Here is a 12,000-nt window from a genome sequence, read left to right on the forward strand (position 1 = left end):
ACAGTAAGGTGATTGGTCTCCACTGCAAAGGTTCCAACCGGTCTCGTCCTTTGGGGAGAAGACTGATAAGGCCTGCCGATAGACTCCCTGGCATCTGTCCTGAAGTAAAAATCTCCTGAAAGGCCAACAGTAGGCAGTCCTTTACCAGTTCTCAGAAGGTAGTGAAGAAAGCCTTAGAGAGGCCATCCTCTCTCGGGCATTTCTGCCCGTCCTGTGTATGGAAAGCCTCCTCTAGTTCCTTCTCTGTGAAGGGTGCTAGGAGGGAGGGTCCCATCTCCTTTGTAACAAGGGGCGGGATATTATCCCAGACCTGCTACCTCGTTGTCCTCTAGCTGAGGCTGTCTCCTGCTGGAAGAGGCGACTACAGTAGTCGGTGGCAATCTCCATCACCTCGTATGGGCAAGAACGGATCCTCCCATACTGATCTTGGAGGCTGCGTATCTACTCTCCTGAGGTGCGAGGCTGGTGCACTTGAAGAAACTCCTTGCACATCGTGTCCCCCTTCCGCGCCCAGAAAGCTACTGAGGTGCAAAAAGAGAACTCAGAGCGCATGTCCTCTAGACCAGCAATGGCTGCTCGCGCACGCACCTCCTCTGCATGGAGAGTGGGATCCCCTGGTGCTACGTGTAATAATCTCTGCGTGGGTGCAAGGTCCCGTCGGAGTGCTCTCTCCTCCTCCCAGCTCTGCTGCTTGGCCTGTATGGCTGCCTCTTGACAGCCATCCTACTCAACCTAGCTAGGGCCTCTGCAACCTCCTTTGCGATCTGGCCCCTCCTGCCCCACTCTTTGGTCCAAATGTGCTCTGTCTGTCTCGTCACCTCCTCCCTCCTTTAGATCGAGTCAGGGATCCGACAACATTGTGAATCTAGGGCAAATGCTAGGGGATCTAGTGTCAGGAGAACCGGACAATGATTGGACAATGTGGTACCCGCCAATTGCCCAATCTGGCCTCCCCGAGAGCCTCCCCACTCTCCCACATAAAACCTATCCAATCGCTCCAACAGGCCTCTACCTAGCCGTCTGTATCCCCAGGAGAAGTCCAGCGACCTCTTCCTCCTGTGGAAGGCACAGTCTCTCCAAGCATCGCGTGCTCCTACTGCCAGGTGAAATACCTCCCTTGCCTCCTGCTCCTCCCCGACCATGCCTTGGTAGTTTCTCCCTCTGCCCTGCTGGTCCTCCAAAGCCTCCAGGTTGTTGAAGTCTCCTCCAACAATCTAGGAATCCAGCTCTTGGAGTCCTTCCGCGATCTCCATCCAGAACGTGTTGCGTGCCCTAACCTCCGTGAAGGCATAGATATTAAGGACTCCAAGGCAAGTGCCCCCGATATCCAATCTGATCTATAGCACCCTCCTTGCCACTATCGTCCCGTGGTCCGGAACACAAGCGGTAAGACTCGGACCAATAGAGGTGCACACGCCTCCACTCCTACCATGGGCACCTATGGCGTGCTCCCAGTAAGTGTGCAAGCTGCTTGGGAGTACCTTCCCTACCCGCTGGGCCTGAGCAAGGGTGAGCTTGTGCTACTGTAGAAGTAAGATGTTAATCCGTCTGGCCAGGGCAGGCTACAGCTTCCGTGGAACTATCAATTTCCTAGAACCACGTGCCCCACTATAGTGGAGGCTATTCACATTCCAAGATGCGAGGTGTAAGCTCATAGGGAAACTTGTGGCTGCCCGAACAGGCATCTGTTCGGTGTGGAGGCTGCTGATGACGAGGAGGAGCTATGAGGCATGCAGGTGCGTCCTACCACCGATCTAGACGGTGAGCTCCATTTCCCCATGGTGGCCCTCGGCCGGAGCATAGGGATGATAGACGTTCCAGGTGGTACTACCAATGCATGTACCAGCCATGCGGAGAGTCGAGACTCTGTGCACTGGTACAAACGGGCCGCGTGTGCCAAGGGCCGCTCGATCAGATCCCTCGGAGCCCTCCACTGTGGAGGGGCTCGAAAGATAATGCTCAGGTGAGGGACCTCGGCACTAGCCCACCAATTGATGTCCATCATGCAACTAGGCCACTGCTGTGCAAACAATGCTAGTCCTTCTTCTCCCATCCACTGGGAGGTGTGGTCCTCCACCTAACTCTTCAACTCTTCCTCTATCTATGTCGTCGTCCACTCCCTTGAGTGAGAGGGCTGAAGAAAAAAAGCATAGTTTGGTCCATCCGGTGGTGCTAGAAGATGGACCTTGCCCCTCCTTGACTTACAAACCATGAAGATCCCCACGTCTAGAGGTAGTGGGAACTCTCTGCGCTCAGCAACTCTCAAGTAGGACCATAAGCCACTGCGGAAGAACTCTTGTGGCAATAGGTGAGCTTGTCTCGGGAAAGTGTGACGGGCGGCAAGGGTGGATGAGCTGGTGGCTGTATGAGGGGGGGGGGGGGGACTGTTGGTGCGAAGAGGACGTAGGCGTGTGTGGCTCATCACCTCCTGTGGTCGGAGGGCAGGTGGGCTTGGGGGAGACTTGCCTGAACCAGGTGCAGATCAGGGGGGTTGCTCGGTACAGGAGGTGGTGGGGGGGAGGATGATCGAGGGGTGGTGGGATGGACGGAAGTACATGGCGGGTGTGGGGGGGGGCTGGCGGTCTTGGAAGTGGGGGGCTGTGGGCCAGGTTCGGGGGGGGGGGGGGGGGGGGGGGGGGCATGGGATGTGGAGGGAGGTGGGTGTGAGGGCTGTGGGGACTCATGGGAGGTAGTTTCTAGCACGGGTGGTGGATGTGGGGTGTTGAGGTCCTGTGGGGTGGGGCGGGTAGAGGGGGCTGTGGAGTGCTCTGCGGAGGCGGCGTCACACGCCCTCCTACTCCTTGCCGAGGCTGGTTTTGAGACGTTGGCTGCGCCCCCCCTTGCCTTCTCCCTCTCTGTCATCTCTAGATTCGTGTAAAGCCATCAACGTCCACCTACAGGCCTATCGGCAGAGCCACCTTGCCTCCGAAACGCGTGCAACCTACTTCCTGATGCCCAAAGTCGTGGCAGTGCAGGCATTGCCCTGGCTGCCCCGTCACAATGACCTGCTGCCTAAAGGAGTGCCCACCCGCCTCAATCTCTAGGAACTATGGGATATTCTTGACCTCTTTCACTACCACCCATACTTTTGGGACTCCTACCGCTGTCAGTGCATCTGTGAAGAATGCGGGAAGGATAGTGCCGAAGAGCCGATCAAAGTCTTCCACCAATTGGCGATACTCTATTGCTAGGCTGGGGAAAAGAAGGGCAGATAGGCGGCCGTTGCAAAACGTCAAGGCGGGGGGGCGCGAGCAGTGCCGGGGCGAAGATTGGATGGCCACGATTAGTCGGACGGGGCGATCAGTCGGACGGCCATGATCAGTCGGATAGAGCGAACAGTGTGGGGGCAATCAGTCGGACGGCGCAGGTGGACGGACGGGCGTGCGTAATCGGGGCGGGGGGACAGTATCGCGATGTGACGTCCGTGAGCTCCTCAAAGTTGTTTCTCCCAGATGATGGGCGGCCCAATCATTTAGTCCTATAGTGAGGAAACAGTTCAGGTTCAAGTGAAACATAATGAGCAGTGTCCTTGAGTTGCGAGACTTTATTAATTAGAACTATGAATTAACCTTGCCCCACATTCTTTCAAACAACTCTCATAGAACATTGGGTGAACTTATATCTCCGATGTAAATTTTGCTCGTAGGAGATACTACTTATCTTCTTGGTAATTGGAAAGGACCACAATACCTCAAAGGTAACTTATAACACTTGCTGGTAGTTATTGAATCAGAGTCCTTTGGGACTTAAAGGTAAACCCATATGTCCTCCTAGAGCTCTTGAGGAGTATGATGCTAGCTAGCATAAAACATGGCAGAGACCTAGGTTGTTTTATTGCTTTCCCTTGCAATCGCCACCATCTCATGAATATCATGCAGAAAGTTGATCATAGACTGTAGTTTTACCCCCTTGAGCTTGATGACAATCTATCGTTTGGGCTCATAACTGTGTATAAGCATAAACATACTATACTTAGTAGCCGAATGTTTAGCAATGTTATAAGCAAACCCGATTTGAGGAAGGTAATGATAATTGTCTCCTACAGATATATGCACACAACATATCCTCAGTCTAATTTGTCCTTTTGGTCTATCCATTGGTCTCAATTGTTCCAAAGCCAACATAGACAATCTAGTTTTCAGTTTGTAAAAAATTGTTTGCTAGAAATGGCCAGTGAATTGTCTTGATCATTGACTATTTCATTGGACAAACCGTAAAGTCTTTAAAGATACTCAATATAGATATCATGTATCCTGTGGCTTTTGACGATTGTCTTTGTGGAAATGGATTAAGCCATTTTTTTCAATAAGTTGACTAGGACCTAGATCACATCAGGACCTTGATTTGTGTGGGTTAATCCGACAACAAAATCCATAGAAATGCTACTCCACTTCTCATTGGGAATTTTTGAAGGATGTAACATCCCTCTTTGGTTATGCTATTCATCCTTATTAAGTTGATATTATGGGCATTCATGCACGTAAGACTCAACCAAAGTCTTTATGTGTGGCCAATAAAATTAGTGAGCAATGAACGCCAAAGCCCGATGTATGGTAGGTTGTCCTACGCTCGATGCGTCAAGATACTTGTATAAAATCTTTTTGCGGATATCTTGATCATTAGTCACACACAACTTGCCTTGTTTAAATAGTAATCCAATACGAATGGAATACTTTTCCACCATTCGTTTCTTAGTAGCGAGCATTGGGGTATTCAAACTACCAAAGCTTTTTGGGTTGCCAAGTCTATCTTTGACTAATTGCGAAAATGTGCAAATGTGAGGATTGTTTGGTAATGCCTTTGGAGAGATAGACATGAATGAGTCAAAATGTCGGGGAAACACAAGGCCTTGACCTCACAGATTTGGTTAAGGGCATCGAAAATCATATTAGTTGTAGCCTTTGGGTAATGGATCGCAAAGTCAAATTCCTGCATAAGCTTTTCCATTCATGTAATAGACACGATATTCTTGGTCAGTAGTGCTACGGGGAGTCAAAATCTTTGCACCAGTTGAGAAGAAAGAAAAATTTGAGTAGAACTCTTATCGAATAAGATTGTAATTGTATGGCCGCTAATGCGAACGACTTTCAAGAGATCATGTGGACCAAACATAGTTTCACTCACGAAACAAGCATTGCAACCACTTGCATTAACAAAGCTATCCTTTGCTAAAATTTAATAGAAATACTTGGAGCTTCTGCAGTGTTTACTTAAGGCCTTTGAAGTTGATTTTGCCTTCTCATTCTATGGATACTCTATCTTCGTGAAAGCGCCTAATTTGATAACATGCAAAACAGCAACCTTTAGAGTGATCCTCACTGCGAGTCGCTTTGTGCTTACCACCCTTCTTCTTGTGTGGGTTGGAAGGTAGCATCAGCGTCTGACTGGCTGCCACTACTTGTTGCCACAATGTTATCTTCTTGGTGTACTTGTAGACATGCTCTAAAGAATGTAGAGAGATGGGAAGCACCTTGTTTTAGTAATCTGGCAGCAACCCAAAAAGATAGTGCATGTAGAGTAATGTTTGGGGGTTAGCTAGGGCCTTTGTTTTATGAAGATGGTCCTTAAACTCTTGTGAATATATGTCTATGGTCTTCTTCCACAGGTCAAATGACTTGGAGAAAATTTCAATTCAGTCGTGGGTCTCAAACTACTTTGGAAAAACGGATTGAAAAATTAACCCATGTTTGGAGTTGGGCGTACCCCCGCCCACGAAGCGTACACTCTTGTAGCATTATTTGTATTTTTCTGATGCACTAAGTGTCATCAAACTCTCACATTCAAAATAGACCATCATCATATACCTTCTTCTCCCCTTTAAAGGGATCATGTTGAAAGTGAAGGCACAAGGTCGTCATGACTATGGGCACAAATGGAAAGTGGGAGGGTGCAACTTGGCCAACTATTGTTGCATGTCTCATTTGAGCTTGCAAAACTGCATGAAGAGATGAGTTTGTGTTAGACATCATGGAAGAAGATCCTTTGGAACGACGCTTGTGTGTGTGTGAAGGTTTGCTCATTATTGGTGCATTGAAAGGAGGCACATTGTGAGAGGCCGTGGTGTCAATAGAAAATATTGGTGCATATAATGGAGAAAGTTAGAGAGAGAGTAAAATATTATTTTATTTGAGAGTACACAAGGTAACATGTTTGAGAGAGGAGAGCTGAGAGGTTATAGACTCCAGTGATAGTAGAATACTAAACAAACATTCTTCATTTAATGCAGAATTTAAACTTTAAGAAAAAGTAGAGCAAAGGGGTAGCTTGAGGGGCCTACTTAAGGGGTGTGCTTTGGAGGGATGAAGTGAAACATCAAGATAACATTTTAAAACGCATTGACATATTTGTTTAATAGACTTGACACCCTTCTCACCCCAAAACATCCATGCGGGTTGCAAATGTTGTGTGCCTAGCAGTTCCAAGTGCTTAGCCAACCAACTGTGAGCAACCAAGAAGAAAGAAGCCAGGAACAATGGGCACTGAAGACTATCAGAACTAGAGTGTGTCAGTAACCATACATGCAATAGGCATAGATTAGCCCAGAAGCATGTAAGTACCACCACAGCCCCTTTAGGTCTTTTCCTCTTGGCAGGTGCAGCCACCTTGCTTGGCGTGAAAGTGCAGCCTCCTTGCATGGTCTCCTTGTAACTGTTTTGCTTAGCTCTCCACGCATGGGGCTCCCAACCAACACATCCTCCCTCTTTCTCATCCTATCTCTTTCACTCTTTTTTTGCAGTTGGTGCCACGAAGAGTCTCGTTTTCTCTCTCTTCCTCTTTCTCTCAGCTGTACTTCTTTCTCTCTCTGCACAACTAAATCTAAAAATTTAGTCTTCTCTCTCCTCGACACCAACATTTTTTCTCTTCCACCAAGGTTAAAACCATCACAATCGATTTATGTTAGATTGCATTAAAATTAATGATAAATGTTAATGTGACATACCATTAGAATTCATAATACCAATAACATTAAATGGCAATGACACATTAACCTTAAAGGCCATACTAACATTAAATGTTAATGTGAAAGCAAACTTTTGATGCAAATCTGAGCTATAGGATCCTAGCTACTGGTGATGGTTTGCTACAGGCTTGAAGTGAAAGTTCTCCTGGCCCTAATTGTCAATACCATCGAAGACACTTGCACACATGCATCATCTCAACACCACCCTAAGCATGAGTACGAGTCTACTACCGGAGAAGAAGCATACCTTGTTGTATCCACCAGCTGCAAAACGTGCCCCCTTTGTATGCCCTTATCGCTCGTAGTGTCCCATACCTCTATGAACAAGATAGAAGCATGCTTGTCAAGCATGAACCATCATAGTTCCGTGAGAAAGAGCAGGTTTGTGCATGCCATTGAATCTCGTGTTGGATAGCAGTTGGATGCTTTGAAACCGATGAAATGTCTGCCTAGGATCCAACTTGCACACGAGACACAACATAGGGGATGGAAATCAGACTCACCTTCAAGCCATAGATCCAAATGGGCTCACCCTCGAGTCTAGGAGGTAGCAACATGCTAGATCATGACCACATCCCAAGAGTTAGCATCCCATACTTGTATCCACACCATCTTGGTGTATGGATGCCTTGGCCTATAGGTCTAGAGTCCAAGAGTGGTCATCATACAAGGTTGTGCACAATAGGCTTGAGTCCTATAAATAGGACTTAGCTTCGCTAACCATGAATGGACTAAGTCACTTCATGACCATTGTGTACATTTGGATGTCAAAGGATGTAATAGACAGGCTGGGAGGAAATGGCACAGGAAGGTAGACCAGGGTGCCTTTGCTGCCAGCACAGGATGCAGTGCAGGGAAAAGTGGGGGAAGTGTCAGAAATTGCAGCATGGGGCAGGTGGGACCGCAGGGGAGGGGCTGAGATGGGAGCCTAGTTCTTGGGCATTGTTTTGTGGAGGGGTGTGCTGTAGTTGGAGATTGTGGTAACGCAAGATGGCTGCTTGAGATGGGAGAAAAGGTGCCTGTGAAGGTGGAGGATAGGTGTGTATGCAGTGTGGGGGGTGCAGATGCTCATTGAGTCGCTCTAGAGATTGGGATCATGCACAACTCCACACCTCCTAAGCTCTGGGACAATCTTATAGACAATGCCTTCGTGTCTTCTCTAGCTCTCCATATCTCAACACATGCCACTGGGTCCCTGCCATAACTGAGCCATGAATCAACTGCATACTGCTATGAGCTACTAGCCTGAGGAATAAAGAAATGTTTGTAGGCCTAAATCTGTCGTCCGACCTCCTCCAAAATTCTGACAAAAAGGGATCTGAGATACCTGTCTCTATGAGTGAGGACTGGCTGCTGGCACTGCTGTGATCCTGTTCATTTGAATCCTCCTCCTCAGCCTGGTGCTGTGGCTAAAGAAGGCTACGCTGCATGGTCTACCTTGGAATGAGTATTTTCAAACCCACTCTCCTGGATGCCATTGTAACATTTGGAGAGGCCTTCTCTGATAAGCTGAGTGTCTCCATCCATCCATCCATCAAGTGGGTGGGTTCGGGTCTATATACCAGTTCAGGTCTATATACTACCATCTTCTCTCGTAATGTACCATTGCTCTATCTCTAGAGCAGCCTATGAACTCTCCCTGAACTAAGTCCTCTCTTTGAAGACGGCTGTTCTCCATGAAAGTGAAGATCCTGTCTCAGCTAGTTGCAATGCCTACAAGGGCCAAGAAGGATGCCTCCTCTGGAGAAGAGACCTTTCCACGTCTGAACCTTTTGCAAAACTCCTAAAAGAGTCTCTCTGAAAAAAAGGATTGATCATGCAGTGATGACATTCACAATTAACATGTCTCGAACAAGGAGGTAAGTTTGAAGATTTGGAAGTCAAACATGGTGCACACTTTAGTGAAAACTTGAAGGCCTCAGTTCTCACAGACTACTGCTGTTTGAGGCCTATGCGGTTTGCTGTCCAAATATAGCATTTGACAGTTTGTGGTAAGAACTGTGGGAAAATTTGTGGAAACACATGACAATTTCTGTGTTGGGAAGGAACATCTACAGGAGTCTTGTAGGTTTGCATGGAAACTATCCTATCCCTGGGCTTTAGAGAAACTGCTAATAAAGCAGCCTTGTGTGTGCAACAAATCCTAATGTAACTTTATGGTATGTGGGTAAAGTCTTTCAGTGTGTGAGTTTTCAAGGACTTTTGGTATGTTCTTGGTGACACGTTGCATGTGTATGGGAACAAAAGCACAAACCTATGAGGGACGTTTCTCTCATATAGCATGACTTATGTTTAACAGCTAGTAATCAGCTTTCTACCTGTAAGTGGTTGTGCTTCCTTCCTCTTTGTAGTTTGGTTGTAACTTATTATGTTTATTTCTTTCTCTTGTTCAATAAAAATCTCCCCTCAATATCTTTTCCCCTAATCCTCATTATTTTAACAATTGCTATCAAAGTATCCTCAGTCTTTGCTTTACAGCATTCATTCATCATCCAGTTTGCTGCATTCAGAATTTCCTTTGGGCTTTTTCCATGTCCTTGTCAACGGTTATTAGACCTGCTCAATTACATAGTGACTGAGAGGACCCTCGGAAAAGAAAAGATGCTGTCTCAGAGAAAGCTAAGAAAACAATAGTAATAGTTTGTTCCTCTGCCTATTTGTCTCTAGTATGCTTATTTGCATCAGGAATGTTGAGTGCATTGCCTTCTTGGGTCATACGTCTTCATGCGTCTACATGATCTACCTAGGTCTGAGAGCAGCTATCTGTTCTGCATGTGTTCCAAAGGCATGCAAGTCTCAACTCTTTCACCTCAACTTCCGAGCATGAGTTTAGGGGGAGTGAGATGGCATCTGATTAGTTATTGCCATGTAAGCTCCAAATTGCATCAAAAGCTGTCATGCTTCTTGGAATCAAGAAGATTCTGCCCTGTCACAACCATCCTGTTGAGCATGACATGATATCCTCTTTAAGAGCCATGCATTTGGAAGAGGACTAAAAAATGTCACTAAATCATATTCTATACTGGGAATTAATCCTTATTACAGAAACAAAGAGGAAATAGACAGTTTGATTGTGTTGAAGTTACATTTTTCGACCTTTGGGAAAGAAATTTGTTTCGACATAAGAGAGGTTTTGGAACTTGCATGAAATGGGTTTCTATGAAACACTGCAAGAGAAAAAGGCTGGCTGAAGGACGATGAGGGACGTGCTGTCAGGCAATGCTCAACTCCACAAATACTTGTCAGCTGAGCAAGAAATGCTCACATTTTTGTTGCTTGAGCCATTAGGGCTAGTCTTCTATCTATAAGGTGTGGATGTGATATGCTGTTGAGCTAACGAACTTAACTCTCTAGTGGCTAGCAACTCTGCTTTTGAAGTTTTCAATTTTGTGTTAAAAATTTTAAGGTTAATTAATGCATGCATTTGAATCTTGCTGGAACTTCATGGCCTGAAGATATTATATAGTTTATTTGTTGAAGTACAGCTGATATGTTAGGACAAGAACTGAACTATCTTTTCATTCATAGTGGCATTTGGCAAGCACTTTCACCGTGGGACATTTTTGTCGTAGGATATGGGGTAAGTTTGCAGTTATTTTCTTTTGGAAACTGTTCAGTTTCTAGCTTCAAACATGCCAGCCTTTTTGTGCTAGGCAATTCTAAAGTCTAGCTCATTGCTTTCTTTTGAAGGTATTGAACTTTATGTGGCTCAAGTTTCTCCTAATATGGCGCTTTTTTAGGTTTTGGGCTTTGGTAAGCATCTCTTCTAGCAGTGCTCATACATGTGCATCTAGAAATTATGCATGAGTTGCTAAAGTCCTTTTTATTGCAGGTGGGTGGTATTGAGGTTGTAGAGAATATGCCACATTGTATAAATAACTGCTATGATATTGAGGGCTTCTGGAAGAGTTGGCATGCCTCCTTCAATCGTTGGCTTGTGAGGTATATAGTTCTACTAAAGTCCAGAAAGAAAATGCCACGTTAAATGGGGAACTGCTAAACATTATTGGGTTCTGGAAGAGTTGGGATGCATCATTTTACCATTTGACTTGTAAGGTGTCTAAGAATGTCTTAGTAGCCTTCTGATTTTGATGACAGGTCAATATGGGTGTAATGTTGAAGCAAAGAAGTTAAGAAGACATTTGAGTGATTTATATTTTCTTCAGAAACAATAAGTGAAGACAATTGAGTCTTTCTTGTTTCCTTCCGAAAAATGATCTGTTGAGGCAGGTACATGGGACTGATGACTGTATAAAATATGCACACGGCCCAGAGAATGCTGGTCCGCAGCCTAAGAAAAAACTATATGTATGAAAAGTTGCAAAGACTAAAACAAAATGGTCGTATTTATCCTTGACTTGCATGCATATGAAGGCATCGAATGGGAAGCTTGATGTAGAACCGGTGTCTAGAATGTCTTTTGATTTTGTTGACAGTTCAATGTGGTGTCTAATAGTGTCTTTGTAGCCCTTTGATTTTGTTGACAGTTCAATATGGCTGTTATGTTGAAACAACAAGGTTAAGAACATGTTTGAGCGATTCCTGTTTCCCAAGGAAAAATAATCAAAGATGATTGAGGGATTCATGTTTCCTTCAGAAAGACTGATTTGTTGAGGCAGGTGAATCGGACTGGTGACATAAAATATGCTCAAAGACCAGAGAATACTGGTCAGCAGCCTAAGATAAAGACCATTTGTATGAATAGTTGCAAAGACTAATACAAAATAGTTGTGTTTACTCTTGGGATTCATGCAGATGAAGTTAGGGAATCAGGAAGCTTGATGTAAAACTGGTTTATTTGTAAACAATTTCCTAGAAGTCACTTAATCACACCATATAAGAGAGATAAGGAGAAGGTGTGATCAGAGGGTACTCAGCATGATGATGGCCCACCTGCAGGTGTTCCGATCAGCAGAAGTAGAGAAAGCATAAGAAGCTTCTCCATTTCTTGATCTATGATAGTATGTTATGTGCACAACCCTTAATTTAAGTGGAGAGTGGAGAAAGACATTATTTGAGTGGGCTATTACACTATGAAG

The 12,000-nt window shown here is 45.5% G+C and overlaps 1 protein-coding gene across 2 annotated transcripts in view; it reads left to right on the forward strand.

The window, feature by feature from the left end:
* The window catches only part of LOC148041491 (MBOAT (membrane bound O-acyl transferase) family protein), a 295,547-nt gene that overhangs the window by 244,604 nt on the left and 38,943 nt on the right, over positions 1-12,000 (forward strand). For both annotated transcript variants that reach the window (XM_087680155.1, XM_087680163.1), the window contains 3 exons: positions 10,490-10,541; positions 10,652-10,714; positions 10,794-10,903. In XM_087680155.1, the coding sequence (XP_087536281.1) occupies positions 10,490-10,541; positions 10,652-10,714; positions 10,794-10,903 (225 nt within the window). The remainder of the gene's footprint in view (positions 1-10,489; positions 10,542-10,651; positions 10,715-10,793; positions 10,904-12,000) is intronic.

This window comes from Lygodium microphyllum, chromosome 1, assembly GCF_053477565.2.
Source record: "Lygodium microphyllum isolate KBCC chromosome 1, Lygodium_microphyllum_v1.1.10, whole genome shotgun sequence".
Lineage (NCBI taxonomy): Eukaryota > Viridiplantae > Streptophyta > Polypodiopsida > Schizaeales > Lygodiaceae > Lygodium > Lygodium microphyllum.